Source organism: Carassius carassius, chromosome 31 (genome assembly GCF_963082965.1).
Source record: "Carassius carassius chromosome 31, fCarCar2.1, whole genome shotgun sequence".
NCBI lineage: Eukaryota > Metazoa > Chordata > Actinopteri > Cypriniformes > Cyprinidae > Carassius > Carassius carassius.
In genome coordinates this window covers 1,904,693-1,924,403 of record NC_081785.1, presented here as the reverse complement: position 1 = coordinate 1,924,403, position 19,711 = coordinate 1,904,693, and the positions used below count along the sequence as shown (strand labels likewise).

The 19,711-nt window shown below is 35.6% G+C and overlaps 1 protein-coding gene across 3 annotated transcripts in view; it reads left to right on the top strand.

The window, feature by feature from the left end:
- Positions 1-19,711, top strand: part of sash1b (SAM and SH3 domain containing 1b) — an 85,781-nt gene that overhangs the window by 39,622 nt on the left and 26,448 nt on the right. Inside the window, exon 1 of one of the 3 annotated variants that reach the window (XM_059518484.1) lies at positions 17,257-17,409. The exons of the other annotated variants lie outside the window; for them this stretch is intronic. Coding sequence (XP_059374467.1) covers positions 17,389-17,409 — 21 coding nt within the window. The 5' untranslated portion in view covers positions 17,257-17,388. Of the gene's footprint in view, positions 1-17,256; positions 17,410-19,711 lie in introns of those variants that run through there. 3 annotated transcript variants of the gene reach the window in all.

Sequence of the window (19,711 nt, the reverse complement as noted above, 5' to 3'; positions counted from 1 at the left end):
TTTTCAGTGAACCTTCCCATCCCTAGTAAATATAAATGTAATTCTGACAGACCCGCTCCCTTACTGGCGAACATGGCTAGGATTTTGCAGCAACTTGCTGCGTCTGTGGCCAGGGCTTTTCTCCTTTCCGTCTCTGCTCCTCCTTTGCGTTTACTCTCCATTTTTTGCGCGATTTTCTAAGATAAAGCCTACCTCTGAATATAGCCAATTGGGCAGTGCTTCGCTGATGTTTGGTCATGTGGTGGTGTCATTTTCACTCCGCGATCGCCTGATTCGTACTTTTATAAGACCGTCAATTAATTCGCTGTTGCATACCAGCCTATTGCACGTCAGCCTGATTGACTGCACAGCGGCAGGTGGCAGGCCAGAATGACCGTCAGGCCACCGGGAAATGTCCACCCCTGACTGTGTCCTTGTTACTCCAAGATCCTTTAATCCAGTCTCAGTTTTCAGCGCCCTGCTGAGAATAATTGGTTTGTTTTGAGTTTAGTCACACGTCTGTTATCTGGTAGGATTTGGTGGAGTCGTAGAGGTCTTACTTGTCTCCAATCTCTGCAAATTACCCTTATGAGTGTGAGTGCAAAACACCCTCCATCTAATGTTTGTAACCAATTACAGCCTGATAGAGAGAGAGAGAAAACAAACAAACATCAGCTCGGGCGAGTCCCGTGTGCCCATGCTAACATTACCCATGAGGCCCTGAAATGAAAAGCAGCTGATGTCTGCAGGATGCCAGATCTCTTCTTCTTCTGCATCTGCAGTGCAGCACGATCATGATGAACTGTGAAGATGTTTGTGATTCACTTCCTCACCTCCTCAAAGACTTGCTGAAGGATATCGTGATTAATCTTTCTGAATATATAGCACATAGAGGTGCTAGATATGTTTTATAAGGTATTACAGTTTTTATTATCACTTAAGACATAGACATATATGCTGAAAACCTATTACATTAATTAATGAAGTATAATTATTTTATTTCATTTTATTTTTAAAACAAAATATATTACTATAGTAATGGTACTGTTGTACTGTTAATACAATAAAAAATTGAATTTAAGACTTTTTTAAATTTTAAGATAATAATAAGTGTTTAATAAAGCTAGTATTTAAAGGGGTCATATGATGCTTTTTTTAAAGATAATTATTTTGTGTATTTGGTGTAACGGAATATGTTTACATACTATAATGTTCAAAAAACACATTATTTTTCAAATACATTATTGTAGGTCCTCTATGCCCCGCCTCTCTCAAACGCATAGTTTTCTACAAAGTCCCTCCTTCTGACAAGAGCATTCTGCTCTGATTGGCCAGTTGACCCAGTGCACTGTGATTGGCCGAACACTGCAGAGACAGACACAGTGATGAAGCTCGTATGTGTTTGCAGTACACAAGCCACTGACGGTTAAGACCGCTGACTCCACTGTGTGATGTCTCTTTTTCTCTCTCTCACACACACACGCGCACACACACACACACACGATGCACAAAACTCTGCATTTGAAAAGTCAGTAGCAGATACTAAAACTAATAACAAAACATACTTACAGTAGCTAATTCAGAAGCGCCAGATTGTCGTAGCAAAGTCAGAATAACCTCCTCTCCTAGGTTTACAAAACGGTCATCCATAAAATGCATTGCTGTTCTGTTGTAAGTAATCTTAAAGCTTCCTAAATGCATCTACATTCAGAAGGCCAAATAAAGTGCTTTTGCTTTCCCTAGATACACACACATCTCCCTGACATGACTGCTTCAACATTAACTGTGTTACTGAACCCACGCCTTCTTTCTTTGCGTGAACATTTGGGCTTAATTGCACAAATATTTCCACATAGTGATGTAGACATGTGGGGGCATGTTTAAACGAGGCGTTTTAGGGGGCGTGGCAGAGTCTTAACTTTGATAAAGAATATCTCTTAGGATATGAAACTTTAGTCTTTGCAACTTTACAGACCTTCTTTATGCACCAAGAGCTTGTAACACGCCAAAGAGAAAGGAAATATTTAAATCGCAATATATGTCCTTTTATAAAAGGTTTTCAAACCTTAAATCACCAAGCTTGTATTTAGGCAAAAAATCTGTAGTGAGATCCTAAAGCTTTTCTTTTTCACATTTATATTATTTCATTTTATTACAATAATAATAATTCGTAGTAGTAGTAATTCTCTCACTTTGCCCAAAAAAGAAATGTTCACCGTTTAATCTTCCATAGAATACCAAAAAAAACAAAACATTTTTTTATTTTTATTTTTTTTATAAATAGGTCACTTAAACTATTTCAGATGTTTGGCTATAAAGCAGATTGGACGTTTGTAATAAAACTTTATCTCCATGTGTCCTTAAATGACTCTGGTGGTCATTTCTGTTCTTTTTAACTCTCTTCAGCTCGATGGTAATTTTGATGAAGTCAAAGTGAGATTTGATCTGTTACTTTTTGCAGATTGGTGAAGCAGGTTTGACATCAGTGATTCCAAACGGCATTGGTTGGTGTGAATCAACTGAATATGATTCAGTGAATAATGACCTCACACAAAGCTATCATGACTTTAAAAGTCTTAGAATATATAACATGAGTTATTTGCACTTTTATGTTTCTTTCAGTTGTGTTATTTGTCATATTTGGAAGTCAGCATTGTCCATTCCAGTTCACTTTCAATGTATGATAAAGGCACTGCAAAGCTGTTTTGAAGAAGTCAGTTTGACATGAGATAAGTGTAAAATAGAATTACTAATTTAATGCACAAAAAAGGAAATGTCTGTTAGTTATTATATCTGTTAAATGTGCATGTGACAGAATAATTCAGATCACTTTTTATCACCCAACTCATGCAGAAATACTTCATTTTAAGCTTTATTTGATAAGGTCAGTGATTTATATGAACTCCGCTGTCCGTGATGCTGGAACATTGTATCATACTTTGGTTTTCTGTTTTTATCAGTGTTCTTCCACCTCCGTCTCCGTTAAGTTTTCCCAAGTTAACAGTATGTGCATCTTTATTTTAATCTGCTTTCTGCACTTTTTAGCTCAACTTAAACATTAAGTTCAGCTTGAAATCAAACTTAAACATTCAAAATTCAGAAATGGGCCAATAAGTATACACTTTTTATTCTTGTATTTTGTACTTTTATTTGTATATATATATATATATATATATTTCAGACTTTAATCTTGTAATGTATAATAATAATAATAATAAAATTTTATTTTATCAAATTATAAAAACAAACCAATAAAGAAATATATTTCTGTAGTAATTATTGTTCTGTACTGTAAAATGTATATTAAAATATTTATTATAAATGTATCTCAAAGAATTTTATTTTACAGAACAAATATGATCAATCAAATTTGAGCTTTAAACTATAGAGATTTATTTATTGATTGATTTTATTTTTGATGAAAAACAGGATCCTTAAGCTTCTCTAATGACAACAGTTTTATAAAAGTTACAAATAAATATAATAATCATTATACATTTGGGAAAAAGTTTGGAGCATGTTCTTTTTTTCAAATGCAAATTATAAGCGACTCAGAAATTTGCTCAGACATTGCTTGACAATCATTTGTAATAGGCCTAAATATGACAATTACAGAGAAACAGCTATTAATACACTGAATTAAATGTGAAAATGTGAAGTAGAACAACTGAAATAGCATTTTCTTCTAAAATGTACTTATAATAAACTTTATTTAAAACATTTTTAGTGCGGTTGCTTTTGACTTTCTTTAAAACTATTTTAAAACATATTTAAACATGACATTTTGATATAAAAGAATAAAAACATTATCTTATCAAATTTATTTTAAAGGTGGACTTGCTTTGTGAAAAACAAGTAAGATTTTAATATGTTCCTTTTTTCTGATGTTTGTACTACACTTTAGGTTTGATGTCAAATATTGATGATGATTATTATAGCTAGCAATCTGAATAATGACTTTGACGGTAACTACATCGCCCCCTTCAGGTTTGTCATACTGGAACACATGCACTGCACTGACCAAGCATCAGTGTTCATGAACTTGCATACTGCATGTTTTTTTCAGGTTGGCATTAACCTCTTCAGGTTATAATTAGCTCAGCTGTTAATTGGCGATGCAGTAAATAGTTCAGTTTATCCAGCCAACACACAGTGAGTGCTTAAGGCCATGCACCTGCTACACTCCCGACATGCACACCGTCCATGTAGTCATCCTGGTCCTGTTGGCTTGTGCCACTAATAATCTTTGTTTTATTTACAACTTCTAAAACCGTCAAACAGTGTTAACTCTGTAATTATGAAATTTACCAATTTCTGAGAAGAGGCACATAACGCATTGAATTAAACATAACATTTAGAAGTCCAGTAGAAAGAGTGAAATAGTATTTTCTTTTAAAACATACTTACAACTTTGAAAAATGTTTTTGGGTTGCATTTGACTTATTTTGCGCTTTGAAATTGCAAGTAAATTGCAAATTGCTACTAAACTTTTTTTTGCTGTGTGATTTCATTTGAGTTTATTGTAAAATGTGCATGTGACAGAATATTTCAGAGCACTCTGTATGACTCAACTCATGCAGAAGGACTTTGTTTTACAAGGTCAGTGATTTCTATGAAGTTCACTTTCCGGCACAGAAACTTAAACACGCTAACATGAGTTACAGTTATTTATTTCTCATGTGGCTCTTTGTCATTTCAGCTGTGGGCGGCTCGGATGTTCAGATATAAAGCAGAATGGACATTTCTAATGAAACTTTATCTCCACATGTCCTTAAATGACTGTCTGGTGGTCGTTTCTGTTCTACAGGACCTTTTAAACGAATTTTGCTGCTTTGTTAAAAACCTTTAGAAATGTCGATATTATGAGACTAATCTGTGTAATTTGATCAAACTGGATTGAATGGTTTATTGGCATTCATTCAAAACATTCATTCAAGCCACATTTATTTATCTAGCGTTTTATAGAATACAAATTGTTTTTAAAGTAGCTTCCTGGTTATAAACAGGAAACTAACAGTATTATTGCTGTAAAGTTCTAGTGTCATTATTAAGCTCCAATCAGTTCAGTGTTGATTCAGTTCAGTTTAATAACAGCGTCAATGTTGCAAATTCATGAAGTAACAATTCAAATTTCATTCATCACAATTCAGTTCAAAAAACGGATGAGAAATCCCATGTACTTGCATTGAAAAGTGATCAGAAGGGTCAATCAATCAAACCCCAAACAATTGTTCTGTTTAGTGATCATGTCTCTTTATAGCGCTTTGATAAAACTGTTTGATGTATATGGATTCATTTTACAATACATTTATGAACTTTTTGAATCTTCTAAGTACCTGGACTTCCAGTGAAGGGGCAGAAACCTCTCAGTTTTCATTAAAGTATCTTAGTTTGTGTTTCAAGATAAACCCAAGGCTCCAAGTTCTGGAACATCGTGGAGAAGGTGAGACAAATGATGACAGAAGTTATATTTTTAGGTAAACTGTCCCATTAACTTGTGGAAGTTTGGTTATTGCGACATCTAGATAAATATTATAGTCAAAAAGCCTTATGCTGTTGTGTAATCTGATGAATATTGAATGTGGGAACTGAACCAATTGAAGCAGAAGATGGTTGTTTTGTGTACTTTGTAGTATAATAACAAAGTGTTGCTGTATTGCCATCATCTGTGTCTTTCTCTTGAGATGGCTGTAGGGAAATATACCCCACATAAAACCCTTACTAGCATCAGGGGAATTGTATATAACCCACACGCTCGCTCTTAAACGCCTCTATCCCAGCCAAAAAAAAAGCACTTAATGCCTGGAGCGTTGACGCAGAAACCCTAAAGAATATTCATGTTAACACTCGAGGTCAAATAGCTCCCATGTGCCCCATTAAAAGTGCTAGAGTTGCCCAGAAGCCCGAGCTGAGCTTTATTATTCACAGGGCAGTTAATTCTGTATGGCATTAGCTCTATATGTTGGCAGTGAATAGATTTATTTCAAGGAAATTAATTACACTAATCACAAATCTGCAGCCAGATTCAGAGCATATCAAGAGTCAGCATCTTTACAGGGGACATAATTGTCTGATTCTGCACATGCATAATTACACACAACCCTCATTATTTTCTATTACTTTGATGATCTTTGCATAACATAAAACACAAACATTGTATACAAATCAATGTTTGGTAGTCAATTTAAAGTTTATCTCCTGTAATGTACAATTATGAAGCAATTATTGTATGTGTGTGTGTGTATAAGCTCTTACAAATCTCTATTTAATTTATAATTCACAGTATGCTGTAAACAAAGATTAATCAATGTAATTGTAGTCTTTATAAAAATGTGAAAATAGTAGTTAAATATTTAGAAAATTATAATAATTGAATATTTAAAAAACATAATAGTAATATTTATCAAAGCTATTGCAGTTTATACAAAAATGTGAAGCAGCACAACTGTTTACAACATCGATATTAATCAGAAGAGTTTCTTGAGCAGCAAATCAGCATATTAGAATGATTTCTGAAGATCATGTGACACTGAAGACTGGAGTAATGATGCTGAAAATTCAGCTGCGCATCACAGAAATAAATTACGTTTTTCAATATATTCGTATAGAAACTGTGGATTTCAAATTGTAATAACATTTCAGATTTTTAGAGTTTTTATTGTATTTTTAAACAAATTCAGCCTTGGTGCATAAAAGAGATCGCTGTTAAAAACTTTTTCTTTTTTTTTACATAGCAACCCCAAATGCATATATTTTTAATAAATAAAAAAATAGTACTAAAAAGTAAAATAACTAAAGTAAGTGGACCGAAAGAGTCTTTGCCTGTAGCTCCCGATCCATGTTTCCGGTTGTTTCTCTGTCCTGCTCCAGCGGTTGCACTCGGATGGTTTGAGGTTCGCCCCATGAATCTTCTTCCGTGCTCTGACGGTGACGTCCTGTCACTATGATGAATGGTCACTGAAAAGCCATCACATCAGATTTGTTTCTCCTCTTACCTTTAGTTTTCCCAAAAATCCAGATTTAGTTTTTCAGTGGATTGAGAGCATCCTTGTGGAAACGGTGATAATCACACAGCTGCGGCCTCGCTGTTCTTTCTGTGAGCCGATCACAGGGTGACGCTCCCGCAGGACACACAGCATGTCCACAGTTATCCCCATTACCATGATACCATCTTTTTTAGATAAGCTCATGTTTTGTAACACTATGCAAGTTAAATGAGTTGCGAATGCTCTTTACATTTTGAGGAAAATTTTATATAGTTAAGATTCATTTTAGTTTGGAATTTTTCCAATTGGAATCGCTTTCTGTGCTCACGCTTGCAAATGTGTTAGTTCCAGACACCCTGAAAGACGATTCTGGTGTTTTGTTCGGTCTCACTCAGTGTGTGGCGTGAAAGGGAGCATCTGTTTCAGTAGCCGTCTTGTTTTTTCTGTCAGTTTCTCTGGTATCTGAGTTTGGCCTTTTGCCGTGTTCAGCACAGACAACTTGAGGCACAAAAAATGAAGCACATCTGCTTTGAAGCATCTTCATCAGACTGTAAGTGATGCTGCTTTTTATGGCATGTGGCATTATACTGATTAAAAAATTATAGGTTTACATTAATCTGCCACCATTTTTGTTTTCACTATTATTACTATTTATTGTTTTATTTTTTTGTCTTATTTAAATTTTCTTACATGTTTATGTTTATGTCATACATGTTTGTATTTCTGTTTGTACCGAGAGATTTGAGTGAAAGTTATCGTAGGCCATTATTTTACAGAAATGTTGAATGCACTGTGACTAAGGTCTAATGAGAATATTGTGTTTTTTATTGCGACATTGATATTTACAACTTTTTCTTGTACTTTATAACCCTTTTTTACTTTCATCATCTCATTTAGAAAAGATTGTTCTTGAATTGAAAGCTTTTTTTAGGCTTTTTTTGCCTTATTCCTTCCTTCTCTGTTTGTGGTTAGAGGCACAAATCTTGGTGTTTTTGCTTGATGGTACTTTTGTTTGTTTTGTATCATCCTTTATTTTTGAGGGCACTTGATTTAGTCCACCCACAACACCACTAACTTACCATTAAAGTTCCACTGTTTAACCAAGATCATACAAAGATGAGATTTGTTCTGATTCAGCATTTGTCTCACACAGCAAGAGCTTTGCTGTGAATTTGGTTTTCTGGACCAAAATGCACATTGAGCATTTTTATTAGAAAATGAGAAATGAAGGGAAACTGGCTGACAAGGATGTTATTAAGCTGCTCTTCAGGAAACAGCCATCAAAAACATCCTCGACTAGCTTGTAAAGCCAGACGACAGTAAGTCTGAGGCCTTGCGTGTGGTTTCTCTGAGCTGATTTTGTGTTTGTGATGATTCGCTAAAGCTGAAAGCTAATATCCCTGCACAAAAGAGCAATATTCTCTCCATATGAAGGAAAGCATAAATCTCATCAAAGTGAACTCTCCAGTCACATTAGCTTTTCATCAGCTTCTCTAGCCTACTCTCCACCTCACAATACAGTTCCCACTTCAGAGTTTCAGACTGAAAAAAAAAGGTTTACATTTCTATTTTAAGAAATTGTTTTCTTTTTTTTCCAATGACGAATAATAATAATGATAATAATAATTATTATTATTATTATTTTAATGATTCAATTGTTAAATATTTACCATAAATAATTATATATTATTTTTCATTTATGCTATTTTGTTTAATAATAAGAATTATTATTATTACTATTATTATTATTATTTTACTTTATTATATCATATGCATTTTTTTAGTGTGTGAATAATTGTATATTTTTCTTCTGAGTAATAATAATAATAATACATCATTTTAATTATATTTAAAATACATAAATCATATGTGTGTGTAATTACTTTAACCATATAATCATATTATTATCATTATTATTATTATAAAGCATTTCTGTAACTCAAACTATTAACATACATTTTAATCTCATCAATATTATTATCAATAATAATAATTCTCATTGTTATTTTTTATTATTAGGCTAAATATTTGTATCTATTAATGGAGCATTGATGTCTTTTATCATATTGTTCCAGTGGAATCTGCTGTGTTTCTTATAGCTGTTTGTCTGAAAATGTCTTTGTTCTTGAACACGTCTGTGACTGAGGAGAGTTTGATGATTGTATGATTTTTCCTCTGAACAAGAAATTGCACTGGAACAGGAAAATATAAAGAGTTTTGGAAAAGGAAGAAACAATGAAGTGAGCGAAAGAGATACATTAGAAAGGGATGGAGTGAGAAGAAAGGAAGTAAACGGACAGAGAGGAAGATGAATGGAGCGCAGCAGGGTAATTGAGATATCAATCTGCCCAGCGGTGCTGCTGCTATTGAAGATGGGATTGGGATATGGAGACACTCCTTACATAAAGAGAAAGAGACGTTTATCTGACTGCAGTGTGATTCAATATTACACTGCCTACAATTAAAGCTGTTTTATATGAAAATCACCCTAAAACTACACCTTAAAGGGTTAGTTCACCCACAAAATGTAAATTAGACCATAAATTACTTGCCCTTAAGTCATCCTAGGTGTATAGGACTTTCTTCTTTCAGACGAATCCAATCAGAGTTAACTTAAAAATAGTTTTTTAACTTTCAAGCTGTTTCATTGCACTCGGCGGGGGGTTGCAGTGCATCAGTCCAAAAGAAGTAAAATAAAAAGTACCCATCCATAAATAAAAGTGTCTCACACGGCTCCGGGGGAAAATAACCATATTTAAAATGTAATAATCACTTTATTCTAGCTTGCATTCACTGTTGTACACGGAAGCAGTTCTGGGTGGAAGACGTACGGAGGTCAGCGTTGTGCATGCAGCGCTCAGAAGTGACAAATGTGGAAAAGCAGCGGAGAGATCAAACCAAAACAATGGCCACTAATTAGAAGTAAAATGAAGATTTGTCTGAGACAAAGAAGAATTTCGGAGGATTTTGATATAAGCCAAGATGAGACTGGTTTTCCTTTGCTAAAGTAAGGAAACTTTGCTTCCTTTGCTCCTGTTAACAAATATTGTTTTTTTACAAGACTAACCGACACATGCACTACGCTGACCTCCATACGTCTTGCTCCCAGAACTGCTCTAGATTAAAGTGATTATTACATTTTGAAAATTGATATTCTTACAAAAACGCATTGATTCACTAGAAAAGGCCTTTGTTCATCCCCCCGGAGTCGTGTGAGACACTTTTTTTTATGGATGGGTGCTTTTGGACTGATGCACTGCAATACCACTGACTGCAATGAAACAGATTGAAAGAACAAAGACCATCTTTTATATAACTCCGATTGGATTCGTCTGAAAGTCATATACACCTACTTAAGGATGAGTAATGCATGGGCTAATTTTTATTTTAGGGTGAACTAACCCTTCAAGATGATTCAGTCATGTCTTTTGTTCATGTCTCATGCTGCTTTTCAGATGACTCTTGACATGATGTATTCCTGGAATATGTTCTTTTGGAAATTATGTTAGATTGTATATTCTTCTCAGGGTGTCTGTGCTATTGAATGTTTGGGGTTTTCTGTGTCAGCATGTTTTGAGGATCGTAGTGGGTGAGGTGAGATGGGCTCTTGTGTTGATGGAGACTCAGACTCTGAGCTGAATCAGTTCTTATTGACAGGGCAGAAAGCTGTGAAAACCTGACACTTGGGCAACCAACCTTAAATTGGCCACATGGGGAGGGAGGGGAAAGGCTGGATGCATCGACTGAAAAATCAATCTGTTTCATGATTCATGATGTGTATTGAATGCATGCAGCAGCTTTCACTCCTTCATCATTGCATGTGATGCTGCATCTCTCATCTGTCTAATGTCTAAAGGGCATGATTTGTGAAGACAAAAGATGCTTAATTGTTTTGTTTTTAATTAACATAATCATCCAGAAGAGATACTGTATGTGCTTTTAAAGTCAGAATTTCTTATATTAGAAGACTTAAAAGCAACATGAAATCAAAATGCACACTTTTTACTTTCTTCATGCATGTTCATGGCCCTGTTGTGAACAATTCATCAATGTTAAAGTTCAAGTAAAGTAAAAAATGTTTGCCTTAGGAATCTTGTCACTTTTCACCATTCAGTCAATTCCCTGTATATCTAATCAAATATAGCAGGTTTCATTTTATTATTATATATACTGTTTAGCATGGTTATGGAAAAATCTTCAGGTTGTCAGGAATTTGGGGGTTAGTGATGATCTGCTGTGATGTGAATAGGTGGTGATGTGCTGGACGTTGTGTAAGCAGTAAAGCTGGTCCCTAGAACATTTCTAAGTGCAACATCAAGGTGTCAGAGGCAGTGTGCTGGAAAAGACGAGCCCAGAAGAGCATCAACAATCAGATAGCAGAGAGAAGTCATAGCTGAAAACAAGAGGACGCGCCATCAGAAAAAGAGAAACAGCCCCGTTCAGGCATCCCAGTGCAATAGTCCCATGTTCAATACTAGATTACAACGAAAAGCATTATCTTTTAGGAAGAAACAGTGATGTAGGTGGAGGTGACGCAGTCATGTGAGATTGCAGTCATGTGGAACTGAAATGTTCACGGTGATCCATGCCTTTTCATCCTTCACTTATTTTCTTTGGGGTCATTCCATGCCAGTGAACCCAGAAATTTTGATTTTGCTGACTTTTTTTTCCTGGTGAAAGAAAAGCATTAATGAAGAAAAAGCTGAATATAGATGATATTGATGTTTATTTACTGAGTTATCCACTATATTGTAGATGAGGGTCAAAAAGACAATTTTCACCTGAGATATGGAGCCAGAAAAGGGTTGTAAAAATGCCTCCAGAAAGATGGCATCATCATTATGCTGAGATTGGTAGGTCTATTAGTAAAATCTTTTTTGCATTATATGCCAGTGGTGACCATGGGAAAAGCATTCTTGTGTTATATCCGAAGTTTCCGAGGTAGTACATCTATCTTAATGTCCTTTTAGATTCTAACTCTTAACAAACTTTCCTTTTGCTGTCTATATTTTTAAGACCAAGAGAAATTAAGTTACAGAGAAATTAAGATTTTAGTTGGCTCCATGAATAAATTGTTCAGTGGTGCAAATCTTCAGTGGGCAAAAACTAAATGTGGGTCATTTTCCATAAGGATAATATTTTTTTTATTTTAAAGAGAAATGTCATAATGTTGAAACTAGAAGTGTATCAAAATAATTGCATTGAACATACCTGTCTGAGTGCCTTAAATATTCGCTTTTCCAAAGTATACATGTCTGTAACTCAAGAAGTATTAAAGATATCTCAATATCATTTTAGATTCTTGTTCTTAATATATTCTTCTTGTATTCACCCCCAGATATATGGAGATTGCAATGCTGCTCCATTTATGAATTATTGAATTCCACCATTTTTCAATGGTCGAAAACCAAATGTGGTCACTTTGCATGTGGCTAATACTTTTATTGGCATTTTGCCATTGTGTAATATATGATTCCAAAGTCAAGTGCAAGAATCTAAAACAGACTCATGTTCATGTTATTCTAAAATAAAAAATTAAAAAATTTTTAAATGCACTTTGATCTGCTGAGGTTTGTCAGATGAGATTAATACTAGATATACTGGATCTATACTTACTCTTACATAACGGCTGCTTTAGATCAGGGTCACCAGTAGGATTTGTTATGGTATTGATGTCATCAGGTCATGCTTTGGTGGTGGAGCTCCAGGTCTCGGTGGAAACAACTGCAGGCAGGAGGAGAACTGATTAAATCTTAACTAGGACTTTCACAATAGATGCACTTGTTACTCTGAGGTTGGCTTTCTGTATGTGGGTCAGTCGCTGAGAAATGAGGTCATTGTGACTGGGTCAGATTATTGACTTTACAGCAGGTGAGAGCATGAGATGTTTTTTTTTTTTGGAGGTGATAACTCACTTAGAAATTTTCCCTTCAGACTGATGTGTGGTGGATCACAGAACTTGTCCATGGGAATTCCAGATCCCTCATCCATAGTATAATGCCGGCTCCTTTGAAATAAACACGATCCTGAGGTTACATAAATATACTGTATGTGGTCTGTTTTCTGGGGGAAATCTATATTTTTGCATGATGAGGCAGATGAACTGTGATGTTCTGTTTTTGTCTGTCTGTACAAGGATTTGTGACATTTGTGATGTCATAGTGACTGAATCCAGTGATGTAGGAAAATGCTAGGCATTATTATGAAAATTATGAGCTATTATATATTCATGACTGTGACAGTTTCAGTACAAAAACACTCTGAAAACCATAGCAACCAAATACAGTAAAAAATAATGTGAACACAATAGTAACCACAGTTGTAGAGCAAAAATGCTCTTAAGACCATACAAACTACATACAGTAAAAACCTTGCTGAACTCCCTAGACATTTCACAGTATCAGTAAAAAATAAACATACTAACACCACAGCAACTACATAGTAACAGTAAAACAACTTAAAACACCATAGCAGCCACATACTGTAGATAAAGTAAAGCCCCTTCTGTATACCCTAGAAACTTCATAGTAACTTTGAAAACCATTCAAAACACCATAGCAAAAAAACAACAACAACATAGCAACTACATTGTTACAGTAAAAACAATCTGAATGCCATAGCAACCACAGAATTACAGTAAAAAAAAAACACCCAAGCAATCGGTTGCAGTGCAAATGATTTAGAACACCCTAGCAACTGCATAGATACCACAGTTATAGTAAAAAATAAAAAGAAATTTTGAACACCCTAGCAACCACATACAGGGCAAACCATTTATAACACCTTAGCAACTGCATAGTTACTGTAAAAGTCCCTCTGAATACCGCAACAACTGCATAGTTGTGTGCAAATCATTCAGAATACCCTAGAAACCACATAAACATTCTGAAAAACCCTAGAAACGGAATAAACATTCTGAAAACCCTAAAAACCACATAAACATTCTGAAAACCCTAGAAACCACATAAACATTCTGAAAAACTGTAGAAACCACATAAACATTCTGAAAACCCTAACAACTACTAAGTAATAGTAAAATCCACTCTGAACAACTTAGCAATTACATAGTGATACCCTGGTAACCTCTAGTATAAATTGAGTTGTTTATCTTCGTTTCAGCCTGCTTGATATTGCTCCAATATATTCAAATTCTTTTCAGGTTTAAAGACAATATTGCATTTAATTTGACGGATTTAATTCCATATGGTAACACAAGCATAGTATTATGGGAGATGGTTCAAGTGTTTTTGTTTGGCAGAATGTGTAAGCGTTTAGGTTTATCATATGACAGGATATCATGGGTGACTGAGAGCTGACTACAAAGAGACACGTCTGTTTAACCCTGTGTCTCCAGAGACCTGTCAAAATTCACTTAGCTGTCTGTCCTCGTTAGAAGGGCCACACAGACACCACACTGCTACCCTGGAGGTCATCACGGTCAAAACAGATGCAGTGTCTTAAACACAGAGCTCAGCTTAGAATCGGCTTAAGATCTGTCCGCTGGGAGGTTCATGCTTCTTTCATTTGTTACTATTAATGTCAATGTGAAATTATATTATGTTCTTAATGTAAGTTTCTGATTCTATTGTGCATGATTGATGTTATTCTAAAGGGACAAAAAGGTTGTTTTCAAAATATTTTGTCAAAATTCTCTGCCTCCATATTGACTTTGCTGTCATTGTTTTAGGTGATGCTTTCTGAAAGAGTTACCGCAGTTATTTAAGAGTTCATCCAAAACTGTAATTGTACTCATCCCCAGGCCATCTAAGATGTCCAAGATGAGTTTGTCATCTATTCATAATATTGCTTCCTCCAGTGAAACAGTCGTCTCATCTGAATCAGGAGAGAAATATTTACAGATCAAGCACCATTCACGAGCCAAACAGCTCTATATAAATATGTTGGTGGACTTTGTTGTGCAATGACAACAGGAGATGGACTATTTTCACATGAAGGAAAATAATATGGATTGTGGACTCTTATTTTGGGCTAGAAGCAACAACTTAATGTTGAAATGCCATAATGATGGAATTGTTTCTTACAAACATGCAGCTTTTGGCTTCACAAGATGTTAACTGCTGTGGTTAAGTGGTGTGGATTACTTGTGGATTATTGTAATGTTTTTATCAGCTGTTTGGACTCTCATTTTGACGGCACCCATTCACTGCAAAAGATCCACTGGTGATGTAATGCTAAATTTCTCCAAATCAGTTCCCATAAAGAAACAAGTATATTTTCAGCTATTTTTCATTTTTGGGTGAACTATTCCTTTAATGTTTATAGGGAATCAATATTCATTATCCCGTTTTAAATATGTCACATTATGAAAGTAAAATGGGGTGCCGATGCTATATCACTTGTATTGCTGATATTTATATGGTGAGTGATTTGCTTTAAACCATAATCAGCAGCAAAATAACATGAAGATGCATTCGTAAAATGCAGTGCATTCACAAAATGGGTTCATAAATTATAATTAGTGGATGTAATTGGCACAGACATTTTGATTGGTGTAATTGTGAGATGCTGGAATGTCAAAACATCTGGCAAACCTCTGAATCAGCCTTGATTTTTTTAAGAGGGCAGAGTTAAAGCCACCTAATGCAAAACTAAATAAATAAGCTGAATGAAGAATGAATTTTCTGTGCACAGCTGCAGTACGTTGGATGTGCTTTTGGCTGTTCAGACACAGAGGGTCATGCTGAGTTCACAATCACACAACATAACCAACATGGGGCGGGTACGACCCCAAGAGAGCCAGATATCCAGTGTCTGGTAGCATTACGCTAGATTTTGAGTGATAGTTGTTATGGGCATGAGTCTCGCGTGACTGGATGGAACAAACAACAAACAGAAAGTCGAGCCCTGATGTGAATCACTCTGTTGCGAGAGCTGTGTGATTCTTTAACTCTAACTAAAGGGGCCAGATTCCTGGATTCTCCACTTATAATGTTAGATGAGGTTTCTTGTGCCAAAAAAGTTGTAAATGCTGTAAACCTGTTTTTACGGCTTAATTTCCACAAATGGTCTGACTGGTGAAAATTAGGTTATGTCTGCATGGAAAATCAGGAGTGTATTTATTTCTTAGTTGTCTAGAGTGCAGTATAGAGTGAGTTCAGACAGCCAGTGGGATGTGAAATCCAGAGAGGAGACGCGGACAGACAGGTTCAGTTTCTCTGTCGGTGCACTGGTACGCAAAAATGCCCTTTCTGGCACTGCTATCGCTGTGCCCTCTGGCATGTGCCTGGCTGTCCACAAATACACACACACACACAGTCGTGATGCAGATCCCAACCGGCCATCTGCCACGGATCTAATGATGTCCAGAACCACAAACAGACTCACAGCCACTTCCTCTAACAAGCTCAGAGATCGATAGTGTTGTGTAAATGAATGTGAGTTTGTGAATGTATCATCTGTGAGTGTTTGAGAGACAACGGCATGTTACAACACAACTGGATCACGCTCATTATAAATATTGAAAGGTATCACTGTAGCCATTTGACAGTGTTGCTGTTTACGCACAGTCCATGTGAGTTTTACTTCATTGATTTGTTTCAAGATTTGCTTTGAAGGATTTACTAATATTGGTTACTACTGTTAATACGAACATCCCCTCCTTCGGTTTAAGTCTATAGGATGTTTTCCTACTACTGTACATGAAATTGCTTATAAAGTAGCAGCACACTTTTTATCAATGAGACACATGATTTGGACTGGTGCTGTGAATATATACTGTACCATGGCAATAGTGTTTTTTGTACAGGTTTTCAGTGTGAGGTTATATAGTGTGAGGTAATAAAGCTGAACACTGATGTCAGTCCAGCAGTCAAACCTCTTCTGATTCACAGTGAAATGAAAGTCTTGCTGTCTGCTGCCATCTGCTGGTGTTTACAGCTCTGTTTGTTCAGATGAGTTCTGCTCATGGGTCTTTGTGAGCTGAAGTGAGCTTGATGTATGAACCTGACATTTATTTGTGAGACTCACCCTATTGTCTTTCATTCATCAGTTTAATTGCACACACAAAAAAGTGTTTTTCTGTCTCCTCCTTAATAAGATTTCCTCCCATCAGCAGCACATGGGATGTATCTTTTTACCCATGCTGATAATAATGAGCTTTTGTCAGGGTAATCTGCTTCTTCCCAATCAGCCTCACAGATGTAAGTTTTAAAAGCACATAGGAGGGAGTTTATTCAACTGTGGTGGTAGTATCTGCTCTGACTGTCCCACAGCAGGAGAGAGAGAGAGAGCGCTCCACCCTGCTGTATATTTCATGTCATTTGCTCTCACCGCTTGCTTGCTGGCTGTCTGTGTGATGGATGTGTGGGGGTCAGAGCAGCGTGTATTGTTCTCTGAGTGTCCAGGGAAAGTTTCAGCAGTCAAACGGAGCTTCAGACATGCATTTTGAGGACTGAGGAGCCACATGTTCGACTCGAAATCAGTGGTGAGTGTGACTTTTCAATGGGTGTTTGGCTTTGTTCTCCAGCTGAACTGTCATGCTTGCTTTAAATGAGTTAACTGACCTGAATGTGTGAATCTGAATGTGTTGTCAAAGCTTTTTAAGATCTCTTCATTAATGCTGCTCAAACATTCAGGTTAGTTTGTCTTAAATCTTTAACATTTATAAACTAATAATTTTTCTGCCTAAGCTCTTTAATGGCATTTATAGATTATTTCATAGATGATTTAGGTTTAAGATTGCGTTTTGTTTTACGGTGGGTATTTTTTAAGAAATTTAAAATGAAAGTTTGAAAACCTCTTATTAAATTGCATTAGAGTGTTCAGTATTAGCATACAGAATTCCTATTGGTCTTCTTTCTCACATGTAGTTGGATACTTAATTCCCATTGGTCTCTTTTCTTTGGATACTGAATATTTTTCAGTGATATTTTCCTTCTTGCATCTGTTTATCTTCAGCACTGAAACATTTATAACATTTAAAATATAAGACATCTTTGCCCATCTTTGCCTAATTATAGACTTTCTGAGAGCATCCCATGTGACAACTAGCCCCGTTCTGCTTTGTTTAATCTAGAAGTTCAAGCTTTTCTGGCTTTGATTATGATTTAGGAGATGTCATTCATTTGGTTGTTCTTGCTCAGATCCTAAACTCAACACACCTTGTAAACTTCCAATTTGTAAGACAAGATCACAAAAGAAAAGTTTTTTGTACTATAAATAAAAAGTTTGGCCATTGACCTTCCCAAGTCAACACTTGGTTTGTTCATTTCTCTCATGACAAACTTTCTGTAATGTCTGTTTGAGCATGATGAAATGAAGTGAAAAAATTCTGCATCTTTCCTTTCCTCCATTTGATAAAAAAATAAAATCTATATAATGTATTTTTTGCGCTGCCTTTAATTCATGTTTTTGTGCGCATTTTAGAATTCACTATGATAATGAAAAGCACAAGCACAAAGGAGTTAAAGAATATTTCTCATGATGAAATGACGGATATGCACTGAACTAAAGACAGGAAGTGGCTGAGAAACAGACAGGAACAGATCAGAGCATATGTACTTGATTAAAGAAGCACGTTCACGGATCCCACAGGCAGAGCAAGAGCAAACCACGAGTTCCTCACACGCTCACAAAGGTCTCCAGCTGCAGAACATAGTCATCCTTTAGATACTTTTAAGACATTTTTGCGTGGGCTGATCAGTGACAGTGATGCAGCTGAAATGTATCCTGCTTGTGTCATTTCCTGTTTCCCGGTGCCAGAACGTGTCCCGCCTGCTGTATGGAGCATGTGTGTGTGCAGATGTAGGTTAGGTACTGATGTGGTTTAAGCATTTAAATTGATATTTGGTGACGAGACCCTTTTGTGTATATCAGGATCTCTGGAGGAGGAAAAGAGTGCGCTTTAACCAAGAATTTGTGACAGAAATATATGCAGATAGATTTTAAACATTTTCTTAAAGAAAATCATACTTGCAGAAGTTGCTGCCAAGCTTGGGTGTCCTGTGGTTGCTGGGGTGTTCTTTGTGTTTGCTAAACTCCACATTTGAGTCTATGTGAAATTCCGGTCTACAGATATGACTTCTGTGTGCGTCTGTGAAATTCATCCCTCATTTGATCATAAACCAGGACAAAATAAGTAGCCTATAAATAAGAAACTGTGATGTCGTAGCAACTGCAAAGCTCTGTGTTAAACTGGCATTAGTCCAGTTTAGATTAAAAGTCCGGTTTAGAAACCTTGAGTTTATTCCCTTGTGCTTCAGACAAAACATTTTTCTCATGCACTAGATTTTGGGTTATTTGACTCTTCATAGCATGTTTCTTCAGACTATAAGGGAAAAGAAGACATCCAAAATACTACTTGAAGTGTTTATTTTATTGCTTTTAAACTATTCAATTAACTGAAATATAGATTACAATTACAATGATTTTTTTCTCTGCTTCAAACTTTACAGTTTTATTCCTGTATTATGAAGTTTTTACAAAGAGCTTTAATTATGTATCATTCACCTGATTGTATTCAATGTTTTATTCATAAAAACTTGGCGAAAATGTATTTTTTCTCACTGTTGACTGCTATTATCAACAATATCCACTGAACCTGGCCTTATCCTGTCTTCACATTTTTGTTCTGAATATATTTACAAATAAGTTCATATTTGATTAGATAATTTCATATTTGTAGATTTAAACATAGCATTTCAGAAAACTTGTAATTATTATTTTTTTTTTTTGCAATTGTTAATTTAATCAGTCAAGTAGTAAAGTACTGTATGGTGATACCTATT